Raw genomic sequence first — 13,405 nt, forward strand, 5'->3', positions numbered from 1 at the left:
CATAAATATGTGAGATATTGCTCTAGATAATTCACCACACAAGCTACTAGGCTAAATTATGTGCCACATAGGCTAATATGCCACGCAAGCATCTAGAGATAAGGCTAATATGCCACGCAAGCATCTAGAGATAAGGGGTAGTACATATGCCATAACTAAAAGTAGGTTAGGCAATATACATATTCCATAAGTAGAAGTAGGACAGGCAATAGACATGCCCACCTAATAGCCCTCCCCTTAGGCATGAGCTACAATTGAAGAAAAAAAAGATGATCCACATCAGGATGACAATACAAGATCCCATCTAGGATGACATTACAAAATCCACTCCAGGATGGCAAGGGCCCCCTTGAGCAAGAGAAGGTAAAAAGTATTTAGAGTTTATCTTCCTCATAGTAAACACAATTGCTTCTTTCTTCCTAGAAGGATTATTTTTCCATTTCTTTTACCGTGTGCTCCTCTTTGAAGCTGCTTTCTACCCTTATGTCATTTTTGGCCTTGTTGTTGTTATGATGGTATTGATGAATAACATCTAGAAGGGGGTTACTCCTTACATCATTTATGGCCTTGTTGTTGTCATGATAGTATTGCTAATGTTGCTTTTTGAATAACATCTAGAAGGGGTTGCCCTTATGTCATTTTTGGCCTTGTTGTTGTCTGACATGATGGTATCGTTATTGTTGCTTTTTGAATAATGTTTAGAAGGGGGTTGTCCCTTCTTTCCACATATACTTCAAAACTTGTTCATGTAGCAATCCTTAGCTATATGTTATTAGTTTTCCACAATCAAAAAATTTCTTGACTTTATTGATACAAATGTTGCTACTAGTGCTCCTCCCCTTGAGCTAGATTGACCTTGTGTCTTCTCCTCTTGTTGCAAAGAACTACATCTGCAAGAGATGGTCCCTTTTCCTTTTCTTCTAGTAATATGACAATATGATCATATGATATAAGCAAAGCATTTACAAGAACTGCAACTTTTTCATCTTCACATACTTCACATCATATGTATGTGAGCCATGTAATGATGATCTCAAGTCTATTAACGAGGCTAGCTATAACTTCCCCTTTAATCATGGATAACTTATAAAATTGCTTCTTCATGAAGTTTTACTTTTCTTTGTTCTAGCCCTAAAGTTTCTTTCTAAAATATCCCAAGCTTCATGTGCATGCCAACATTCATCAACTGAATGGCCATAGTTATCATGAAGGGCTATGATGATTATTCAAAGTGCCTGTTCATCTTTATCTTGTGCTCATGCAGTCCATGCAGAGGCTCTTGATCTTGTTTGAATTCCTTCTTGTTCTTTTTGCTGCTCTATGTATGTTCTTAGTACTACCCAAAGATTATTTTTCATTAAATAGCGCTTAAATTTTGTATGTTGTGTGTGAAACCCTACCTTGTTAAACTTCTCTTCCACTCCTTTGTCACTCCAAAACACCAGAGTCTATCCTCTTTACAAGGACTAGATGATGTCCATAGTGATAGCATACAAATTTGAGTACAAAGGAAAGTATGTACACATAGGGATTTGACAATTTCAGCACTTGGTTGATGAACGTTTGAGCATCAGCCTTAAGCTTGATCAATGTTGATTTCTTTGACTTCTTTGATGGGCTTGAATCTTGGTGGAGGTTGTACTTTGGGATCTGGAGGATTCCAAAGTCACATGCACTCATGAGGTGGAGAATGTCCAAATATGAGCTTGCCTCACCGATATCTATGAAATTGTTGGTGTTTTGAGATTCTACGAGCAATTGATGTAATTGATTCCTCAAATATCCTTGTGGTCGAAGCACTATCACTACTTGCCATCCAAAAAGGATTTCAATGATGCGACTTGAAAACTTGAAGATCTCATAAAAACTGCCTCCTAAAGATTAATTCAAATAATCCAAGAACCCTCTCAAGTTGCTTTTGACAAATTATGGTGCTATTGTTGGTGGTCTGAGACAAGATGGCTGCCCAAGTGATTAGAAATCAAGTGTGCTACCCCTTTTGCTGGTTGCAAATGGGAGCTTCATAAGAAGCAATACCTCAGAAGAATTGACGAGCAAGACATTTTCCCTTTTTTAATGTTCTATGAGGTAGATGGTATTCTTGGAGAAAAAGAACAATGGCAAAAAAAGGTGAAGCTCCCATGCGGTTGATGTAGGCTTGTGTGTGTGTGTGTGTGTGTGTGTGTGTGTGTGTGTGTGTGTGTGTGTGTGTGTGTGTGTGTGTGTGTGTTTGTGAGTTATATGTAGGTGGTATCCCACGTGGAGTGATGGCATGGAGTGTGTGTGTGTGGCCCTCCCCATCCAGAGGAGAGATCCACTTGGTAGAGGATGGTCCACCAAGTGGACCAATCCCCCACCGATTGTAACCAAATATGGTTAAAAGTTGTAAAGCTTTGCCAGAAAAGATCATGTTTCTTGCTCATAGAGATTCAATGATTATACATCAACCATATGTTATGTGTCGACTGAGGGGTTTGATATGAGAATTGTCCAATAAAGGGGTACTCCTAGGAGGAGAGTATCATAAAAATGAATTAGACATACCTGGATTCTCATGCTTCTAGTGGATACATCAAGCCAAGGAAAAATTACATGTACACCCTTCTTCATAGTGTAGAATGTCGTATGTTCATCATCCCAGCTTAGCAAACTTCAGTCGTCATAATGACTTGTAGAATTGAAAGTAGCCCAATAGTTTAGGACTCTTTTTAGTCTAAGTATAGGTAATCCTAATTGTACCCCCAATTTTAGGGTTCTAAAACCCATATCTTGACATAAATCTTTTTTATTAAAGTCAAGATAAATTGGAGTAGAACTGGCTATGTTTGTGCATGTTGCAGGTGTTGACACTGGATTTAGTTGTTACCCAGTTTATAACTTACCATAAGGATTGACCATTTAGTTGAACTTTGAAGTAAGAAAAACTCTAATTGTAGAGTTATATGTATCCAATATTCACTAAGTTTTCCCAAAGAAAAGATGCTAGTGTCTACTATCAAATTTGATACAAACATCTATATATTTTTGGGTTAAAGATGAATACAGACAACCTAACCAAAATCGGAAACCATCTTGGTTGTAATTCCTTTAAATTACAAAAACCCAATCAATGCCATCTCTTAAAGAGACCCTTCTCAGGAGGTTTGTGGCTTCATTAACAGAAAAAATCGGTATTTCATGTATCAAAACTAGCAACACATCGCATTCTATAGGCTCATATAAACATCCTGATAAAATTCTAGTATTATTGTGATGGTATTTCAAAAATTATTCCAAAGATTCAGTAAGAATATCCCAATTCACTATATTTCTACCAGTTATGTATGGACCACCGATCCAAGGATTTGAGTAGGACAAAAGTATTTCAAAGATTCAGTAAGAATATCTCAATATCAAGGACTAAAGCAGTATCGTACAAAAGAGTCAATCTTGATGTGTATTTCAACTATAAAATAGAAAACAAATTAGGGCACTATTTTATATGTACTAGGAGCAACCCTTATCAAATTACCATACACAAATGTTATTATTATTTTAGATGTCTATTAGATTAGATTAAAAAATCATATATATGCTACTTACTCACATTCCAATGTTTGCTAATTCTAAAGTCTATAGAGTATGTTGACCATAATAAGAAAAAATCGGGCAGAGTCTTGTTTGTACTTCGAGAACTTTTTTGAAAAAATTGTATATGCCATGTCTAATTGAGACCCTCCATGGGAGGTTTGAGGCTCCATAACATAGACAATAACTACTCTCAATGCAAAATTTTGAGGTAAAACAACTTGACCAAATTCGGGCAACATCTCGTTGGTATTTCAAACAGTCTTTCAAAAATTCTATGAGACCCTCCATGGGAGGTTTATAAATTTACTAACAAAACCATCACATAGTCCATGAATCTTCTCCTATGACAAATACATGATTATTTATTTACATCATATTATGTAACTCTAACTTGCATTTTTATATTTGAAAGCAAGAGTTACCAAATTCATGTACACTTCAAAGCTTTTTCAATGCAATAAGTGCAAAACCACATCTAGATTAGACCCCACATTCCCTTTGAGCAAGAGTTTTTTTACCATCTCAAAGTATAAAAGCTAATAACGTAATGTAAATATCAATTCACCCAATGTTTCTCAAAAATGGATAGCATTTCATTTATATGTGCAATCAGAAGAGAAATAATTGCCCTCTTTTAGGCTAACTTCCTTGGGAGAATTACCGGTCTTACTCAAATCACCCGGGATTTATATGTGTTGATCTCTATTATGCTTAAAAAACCATTATCCTAAACTTATGACTTGTGAAGTATGTGAAATTTTGTCACCTGCTAAGAGAGAGGCGCACAAATCATGCAAATTTGATGGGCTTTGTAGCTTAGACGAACCCCAACTAGGACATGCGAGCGAAGAAAGATAGAGAGAACTCATCATGGTGGAGCGGAGATGAAGTGGGATTGCTGATCATGGAACCCTCAAGAAAGGTGCACAAATGAATGTAGAAAGAGAGCTGATGACCTATTAACCATTGGTTGAATGCTTTATGAGCAAGGACCACATTCACATCCCGATTTGAGAGAGAATGAGAGCAAGAATTAGAGAGTATCTTAGTCACATGGAGTTCATTAAAGACCTCCAATATGCATATGAGCATAACATAGCTGGAGGATAAAGTGAATGGAGCCAAAAGGGAAATTTTATGATCAAGGGTAATTTTCACGGTAGTGAGATTATGTGCCCAACTTGGATGAGCAAAGGGAGTTTCATGCACGTACAGAAGGATGTACGACATAATAAATCCATATTTGTCAGAGAGGCAACAAAAGCTCATGTGGATTAGACCTTTTAACTTTAGTTAAAAAGGTTATCAAACCAATTTCAGGCAGTCTAGTTAGATGGGAGCATTGTGGTGAAGCATTTCAATGCATAGGGAAGCCTTCGTTAGGTATAGCAGTGCAAATGCCTACACGTGAGGGATATTATAGTGCCAAAATCAACGCAAGGAACAATGGGGCTAGTTGGAACTGATGTGCAGCATGGTGACTACCAAAAACAGTGAGTAGTGGGGCTCGCTAGTGCCACAATGAGTGCATGGCCACAAGCAGCAGGAGCATACGTGGACATGCACTAAGTGCTAGTGTGGTGGAAAATGGTGCCGCTTGGAGCTTTTGGTTGGCCAATGATGATACAAAGAGTGAGGTTTGGTGCTGCTAGTTGAGAGTTAAGCTCATGAGCTTGTGCAATTAGGCTGCCATGTTGCTGATGGCATGTAGAAAGTGCACAATAGAGTATAAAATTTTGAGAAAGATGAGGTGTTGCTTTACAGAAAAGAAAAATGTTGTTGATAAATTGATCTTTGAGGTTTTTAAAGGTCAAGAGGACCATTATTCTCATAAATGCTAGGCATATTTGTCAAGACATCATGCAATCACTTGCAGAAAAGGCCACCTTGCATCAACTAGAGGAGGACACTTATTAAACAAGAGATATTCACAAAACTAAAAAAATATAATTAAAAGGGATATTTACATGAAAATAAACAAGGAAGGCTTCGATGATTATTAATGGGCATAATAAAATTGAAAAAAGATTGTGAAGAGTAATGGAGATTGAGGGAGCTAGGCTCTGATGCCAGTTGTAAGGGTTATGGTGCGTAAAGTGAAAAACATTCATTATTTACATGCAATTAGAAACTTAATGACACATTAGAGAATAGTGCAAGTAGCAATACCAAAATGACCCTAGAATATCATTTGATGAGAATGTACAAGCGGTGCTCTTATATAGAAGAGCTATCAATGACATAAGGGATGACATCATAGGTAAGGTAGCATATACACTTGAGATATTATTCTAGATATGCACCACACAAGCTATTAGGCGAGATAGTGTGCCACTTTAGCTAATATGCCACACAAGCATCTAGAGCTAAGAGATAGTACATATGCCATAGCTAGAAGCAGGTCAGCAATAGACATTCCCACTCAACAAATTACTACACCAAGAAGCTGCTCATTGCACTTTGATGTCTATGTCAGCTTTGCTCAAACCGTCCATAATATATAAGGGATATGTTGCCATGCTAGCAGATACTGCAAGGATACATTTACTTTAAGGGCATTTTCATAGTCAAAGGGCATGATAAGTGACCCCAGTAGAAGCAACCCAAGCCAAGCTCTCAATGTCATTTTTATTTGCTAAGCTAGTTGCCACATCCATACCATTAATGGCTCACACTCTCTCACCAAATTAGATAGAGTAGCTAGGGGAAATGCCATGTAGTACAACATACACACATGAAGGTGCTCAACCTATAACAACCTAAATTTGTCCAATCCAAGGTTATCAACCCAAAATCTAGCTATGGAAAGTCTCCTTAGCTACATCAACTAGTCTTGCTTGGTGGGCCTTTGCCATACATACTCTGATAGATTTTGGAGCGCAGCTGGTTAATTGTTTATTTGGTTTTGATTGTTGTCACCTTGGGTTTTTTTGTGGTGGCATGAGAAAATGAGTAGAACCAATTGATAGGCACCACTAATAGCTCAGCTTGAGACTTGATGATCATTGGGAAGAAGCAAGTTGTTTCCCATAGTGCTCCATATACGACAAAGGGCTACTAAAGAGGGTAATTGAATTGAGCAAAAGGGTTGCAACTTAACCTACTTGGGTAGTTGTTTGCAAATTACACCATTCAATCTAGTAATATCAACCATTTAGTCTTTAAATCGTGGAACCATCTTTGAGACACCCATCTTATTCTCAATCAAGCATAGTCAATTTTCCTTTATTTCAATATATAGGTTGAATTGCGACATTGTGAGAAAAGAAATGCATGTCTATTTGATATAGAGATACAATGATCAAAATTGAGCATGCACTCATGAGCAAAACATATGGCTAAACTAAACTTAAGGAAGCTTTGACAAACTCCAAAATACAAAAAGCATAAACAGAGTATAAATATTGAACCACACTACTGACCTCATAATTGTGTACGAATGTCATCCAATTGTGCAAGCTGGAGGAGAATGTTTGAATCAATCTACAAAAAAGCAATGTGAATAGTTAAACATATTGTCTTGCAATGAAACGCCACATACTAAAAATGCAAAGTATTTTGTGCACGTCCTGCAGAGGTGCCATACACAAGTATGGTGGAGAGCTAGCGCTGTGCTCTCTCCAAAATTTATAAGAAACGAAAGCCGTGCCCTGTACCGTAGCGTTTATGTGTTGCGCCAAGAAAACGCATAGTCATGGGGTGCTAGATACAGATAACGAACCTTGTAATGTTGTCGATCTGGAGTCACCCTTGTGCAATTGAAACGTCCAATTTTGTGAATATATGTCCGAACTACTGCCAACAAAAGGTATTAATAGAAAAGAACACGTCATGCTGGCATCACAGGAACCTACATCACAAAGGAGCCAGTATTCATTGCATAAGCCCCTAGTTGCCAAAGATCCGGGATGTCCGTATCATACGTCACCAAAACCAGAGGTCGGAGACATCGACAGCCATGGAGCCGCTTAGCACGGCCTCAGACTCTTGCGCACACTGCCGCAGAGACGAGGTGGCCTTCATCGAAACCCTGTTCATCCCGTTGATCACTCTTTCTGCTTCTCTTCCTTGCTCTGCTAGCAAGGACGACTCTCAGATAGGATTGAAGCCACATCAAGCAACATTTTTCCAATAGAAGAAGAAAACCAGTCAAGAAGATGCGACCACAAGAGCTGATGTATAAGTTTCCTTTATTCCAACGTTTGCTCGAGAGGATTCTTGCTTGCAAGATTTTGGAGCGTATCATTCATCCACTATTTTGGAGCTCACTAGTCATCCGCATACACGCGGACAACCATGCTGCTCTTGAGGGTAATATAGCCACGGTTTGTGATTTTTCTCAAACCTTACTTTTCAAAGCACTGAGACTTGGTTTCTGCTAGGTATTGGGTGGATCCCCTTGTACAAATCGTCTACACAGAGGACAATGTTGAGTGGATTATCTCGTGCAGATTGTCTGTGTAGAGGACAAGGTTGTGTGTGTGATCCTGTTTATAAAGCTGCGGAGTAGCTGTTTATTTTTATGCAGTCCACGCAAGTGTTGAATCAAGCAGGCAATTATAGCTACGCAAATGCTGAATAAAGCTGACAATTTTGGCTGCCATTTACTTTTATTTCGACGCTTGATTATGCTTGTTGACTTTGAGACCGTCGATCTTAGACAAGAACAATGTCTTAGATCATGACAAGGGTCTAGATGTGGGCTCAAGACACCACAAAAGCACCTTAGGCTCACCAAGTGAATATTGGTTGCTCTTGGGGACCGCAAAAATAGCTCATGTCTTGCTTGCCATGTTGCTTGCCAACGGCACCCTCTTATTCTCTGTGCTCCCTCCTTCTTTTACTCATCGACTCCCATAGTTGTTGCTTCTTCTACTACTCACCAACAATCAGCATCACCTCCTCTCTTCTGCGCCTTTGCTCTATCGTCCCAGTTACAACTTTTGTGCGTCCCTGCCGCACCCTTTAGTCACTGCTCATCGGCTTTTTTTATTTTGTTTGCAGAAGCCTCCACCCTTCCATGCTCTCCTTCTTTGCTCTCCCAGCCTGTCCATGACGGACATCCACCTCTTGGACTACGAACTCTTGCATCTTTTGTTTCCTTCTTGCTTTGCTTGTCGACCTTGCCCTACTCACGCTTGCCATACAGTGCCCAACCCTCCTTGTCAATAGCTCGCGTTGGGGATCGTCATCCTCTCCAATCCTACTGCTTGGCTTTGTCGATCCTTTCTTGCAGACCAACCAACATTGTATGTCTCCTTTTAACTGCACGTCAGCTTCATGCCTTCTACCTACATACTTAGCTGGCGATTCTGGTTGCCATTCACTTTTATTACGTTGCTTAATTACGCTTGTTTTTTTTAGACCGTTGATCTCAAGAAAAAACAATGGCTTAGATCATGCCAAGTGGTTGGATGTGGGCTCAAGAAATCACAAAAGCATCTTAGGCTCACCAAGTTGTTACGAGACTGGGCATCCTCTTGTTGCAGTGGTTAGCTGCAATTGGGATAGCTGGCGTAATGGTTAATTATGTATTGTCTATTTATTTTCTAATTGAGTCGATAATGATTTTGTAGAGTGAAATGCGGGGAGTTGATGAAGAGGCGCGGGCAATTACTCTTGGCCATTTTATATTCGCATAGTATTTTAGAATCTCATTTCAATAAGCCACTCTGGCTCTGTAAATAATTCTAGTGGGATCTCCCCTTATGGGTCATGCAAGAACTAATAAGCTTCATCATTTACAAAAGTGGAGTGGTTTTAAAAAGAGGGGCCTCAATTTTTGGCACCTTAAACTCAAAAATAATATATTAAATACCAACTCCACAAGAGAAATGCCGTGGAGTTTGGGACTAGATTTAGGCCTTTCTCTTGCAGATTCTCTCCTCTACTCTCTTATGCTATGTTCTATTTGTTGTGTACTCTCTAATCTAGTCTCCATCTCTTACAATTCTCTTACACTCTCTTACAAGCATGTCTATGTCAATTCTATGTTCTCTCTGTGTGTGTGTGTGTGTGTGTGTGTGTGTGTGTGTGTGTGTGTGTGTGTGTGTGTGCTTGGAAATTGGGAAAAGAGGTGGAAAGATTGATGGTGATGTTTGTGAGCAGGTGTTGAATAATCTAAGCAATCGGTCTCCCCATCTCTTCTCCCAAATGTGGTATCAGAGCTTCCAATCCGAGGAAAAATTGGCATCAGATTTCAAGCTCAAGAAGGAACTCCTCGAATAGACAAAATTCAAATTGCAATTCATCGACTTGCAATTCCCAGATTCAAGGATTCGTGGCAATTCAAAGATTAATTGGTCGAATTTGCAAACGAAATTTTGCTTGGTCGTTAATTGGCGGTAAATCGGCTACTAATCAACAATCAATTTCTAATTTTGGCTTCATGATGGTTCCAATATGGTATGTCGAGTCTCAACTTCCAAATTTAATGCCTAATCAATGCAGCTTGTGAAGGCGGGAAAGAGAGGAACATTGAAGGAAAGAAAGAAGGGTCGAAGAAGAGAAGAGGAAATTTTAAGGTTGCCACGAAGACTCGAAGATTGAAGGAAAGAAAGAAGGGGAGAAGAAGAGAAGAGGAAATTTTGCAGGTATTCGAGATGATTCCAAAAGATTTCAATCTGAACAAATTTTGACCTCAATTAGAAACTCCAAGAGGCACGAGTTATCCAACTGTCGTGGGAACAAGCCCTTGATTGCAAATACCCACCCCTGCCAACCTCAATCAAACAGTGCAAAAACTGTACAATGTTGGTCGCCGTGACCTTGGGGTTGTTTTATTGGGCATGGACGCCGGCCGATACTGCTCCTGCGAGTTGCCTTCATCCTTGTCTTGCTCGCGCGCTGTCGGCTGACTCTCTACACGCCACCATGCAAGGCTTTACACACTTTAAAAAAAAAGTGTGGCTTACTTTATTGGTTATGCATTATTTGGTCGGTCGCCCAGTGCAGTCCCCAAGTCCTTTTTAACAAGAAATCTCCAAAGGCTTTCCCTTGCTACTTTGGTTGCTCAGTGCAGAGTTCCAGTTTCCCTTTTGAATTCAACCTCCTCATCACTTCAAGTGGGCAGTCATACCTCCCTACTGGTCGGCCGCTGAAAGTTCAAAGCAACCGACTGAAGACGAAGATAAATTTACGCTTCGATTGGCTTTCCGCAACACTTGATATTGCTAGTCGCCCTTAATTTTACGATCGATTATTTTTTATCGCTTCTAATTCACAGTCTTTCGAGAATCGCATCCAAAGATCAAAGTGGGCGGCGATCAAAGGCCGTGCATCATTAGTGACTATCCGCTATGACGCAGGGCACGGTTTGGGCGGTGACCATACCGTAAAATTGTTACTTGTATTATCATTTTGGGGTAAGGGAGATCGGACACCACAAAATGCGAGATCGGACACCACAAAATGCGACCGACTCACAGAGACACCGTCGGACCGCTTACTTCTTTGGCAATTTCCTAGCGCATGCCCATTTAGGACTGGATGCCACCACAAGTTCTTAGCTAAGTACATTTCATTTATGTTATTTAAAAAAAAGAAAAAAGAAAAAAAAAAGCACGCAATCATGGCACATCTTCCTCAGGCACCCACGATTGCTGAACAACTTCTAAATCTGTAGACCTCACATATAAATGCATGCGAAGGCAAGAATTTGAAGATAAATATTTGCATTCTGCACGCACCGAATTTGAACCGGCACCCAAGAAAAACAAACTTAGTAGAAAAGCCTTCACTTTCAAGGATTTTGATGGCACTAAAGATGCTAGCACGGTTCTAGCATGGGTTAGTCAACTAGATGACTATTTTCATGACGAAGACTTCCCTGAGCGTGAAATGGTAAAATGTGCATCAAATCATCTCACTAGCAGCGCTGCATTGTGGTAGAACGCACCATACAACATGGGAAAAGACCACGTACCTGGCATGCATTTAAAAAAAGTGTTTTTATCCCAATTTTTATCCACACAGTAGAAAGCTAAAGCACGACGTCAATGGGTTTTAATTCGACAAGGTCGAAATGAAGATGTACAGGGTTACACTGATCGTTTTTGGAATTGTTTAATTCAATTGCAAGCTATTGAATATGTTAGTCGCAGGAAATTGAAGCGTAAGTACATATCAGGCTTGGCACTACAAATTGGTGCTGAGGTAGATATGTTTGAACCAGATTCTCTGTCAAAGGCTATTAATTTGGCTCTTAATGCAGAAAAGAAGAAAGGTGGACAACCCTCTCACACTGATCAAACTGCTAACACTAACCGTAACAAGAGACCTCCATTCTCTACTAACTTTGACAGAAACAAACATCAAAGCCGTACCTTTTTCAAGAGACGTAGATTTGACAATCCTCCTACAACTGCTCAACCTCATACAAGCAACAACAACAACAACACGCAGCAACGAGGCAACCAAATTCGTTCAATCAAGGTCCCACTCCAAATTCTAATGGTAACAAAAAGGTGAAGTGTTTTAAATGCTTTCAGTATGGTCACTATGCAGATAAGTGCCCAAATGGTCCTGCTAAGGGCAATGGTCAATCCAATGGCCATTCCAATGGAGTCAACAGAAATTCAAGTCAAAAACTCTTCAACAACAACCGTCCCAACGGAGCTACTCTTAACCTCATCAAAGATGCTACTCCCGACAACAATGAAGTGGAAGCTAACTACGGTGAGGGATATGATCCTGACTATGATAATGATGACAACCCATCCTCTGGTACTCTTATATCTCCTCACACTTTGTTTAAAGTGCAAGGCACTGTTAAGGGTGAAAGTGTCACATTCTGTCAGATGATGGTAGTAGCCATGATTTCATTTCCACACGTTTGGCACAGCAACTATCTCTCTCTGAAATCTCATCACCTCATAAGGTCAAAACTGTTTTTAATAATCAACCTTTTAATTGTAAAACCCAAGTCACTATTGAAGTTTGCATTGGTGAATTTACACAAGCACGAACATTTTTGGTAGCATCCTTGCATGGTCTTGATATGATTTTGGGAATGCCATTTCGTCATGAATTTGACCCATTGATTAATTATAAAACACGTACTATGTCTCTCACTCATAATAATAAAAATTTCTCCATCCAAGCAAGACTAGCACATCAAAAATTTCCACTCCTCTTTCACACTCAAGCTAAAAGAGCAATTCGAAAACAGAGGAAAACATATCTAGTATTGGTAAATCAAATTTCTGTTGAAACTGAAACATCACGTAACTCCACACACGATGAATTTATCTCACAATTTAAAGATTGTTTCATGCATGATCTACCACCTGGAATTTCACCATCACGCCCAGAAGACCACAAAATTGACATTATACCGGGTAGTGAACCTCCTTGTAAAGCATCTTATCGTGTCAATCCAACCGCACACAGGGAAATACAAACTCAAATCACTGATTTACTTAACCGAGGCCTAATCCAACCTAGTAGTTCACTATACGGAGCTCCAGTACTTCTTGTCAAGAAGAAAAATGGAACCTTTCGTAAGTGTATCGACTACAGGGCTTTAAACAAGATCACCATTAAGAATAGGTTTCCTATTCCTAGAGTGGATGATCTATTAGACAACTGAAAGGGGCAAACATCTTTAGCAAAAGTGACCTTAAATTAGGGTATCATCAAGTCAAAATGTTTGAACATGATGTCTATAAAACTGCTTTAGAACACAAACTGGACATTATAAACTCCTTGTCATGCCATTTGGTTTGACAAATACACCAGCAACCTTCACATGCATGATGAATAGAATTTTCATTGACCATCAAGATTTTGTGATTGTATTTTTTTATGACATTCTGGTATTCAATAAATTTGAAGA

At 39.4% G+C, this 13,405-nt stretch overlaps 1 protein-coding gene across 1 annotated transcript in view; it reads left to right on the forward strand.

Annotated features, from left to right (window-relative positions):
• Window positions 1-13,155, forward strand: part of LOC147439371 (uncharacterized) — a 38,135-nt gene extending 24,980 nt beyond the window's left edge. The window contains exon 4 of the mRNA XM_086485208.1: window positions 11,783-13,155. Coding sequence (XP_086341334.1) covers window positions 11,783-12,022 — 240 coding nt within the window. The 3' untranslated portion in view covers window positions 12,023-13,155. The remainder of the gene's footprint in view (window positions 1-11,782) is intronic.
• The last annotated feature ends 250 nt before the right edge of the window (window positions 13,156-13,405 follow it).

The sequence above is a fragment of the Adiantum capillus-veneris genome, chromosome 16, assembly GCF_014529385.1.
Source record: "Adiantum capillus-veneris isolate H3 chromosome 16, ASM1452938v2, whole genome shotgun sequence".
Lineage (NCBI taxonomy): Eukaryota > Viridiplantae > Streptophyta > Polypodiopsida > Polypodiales > Pteridaceae > Adiantum > Adiantum capillus-veneris.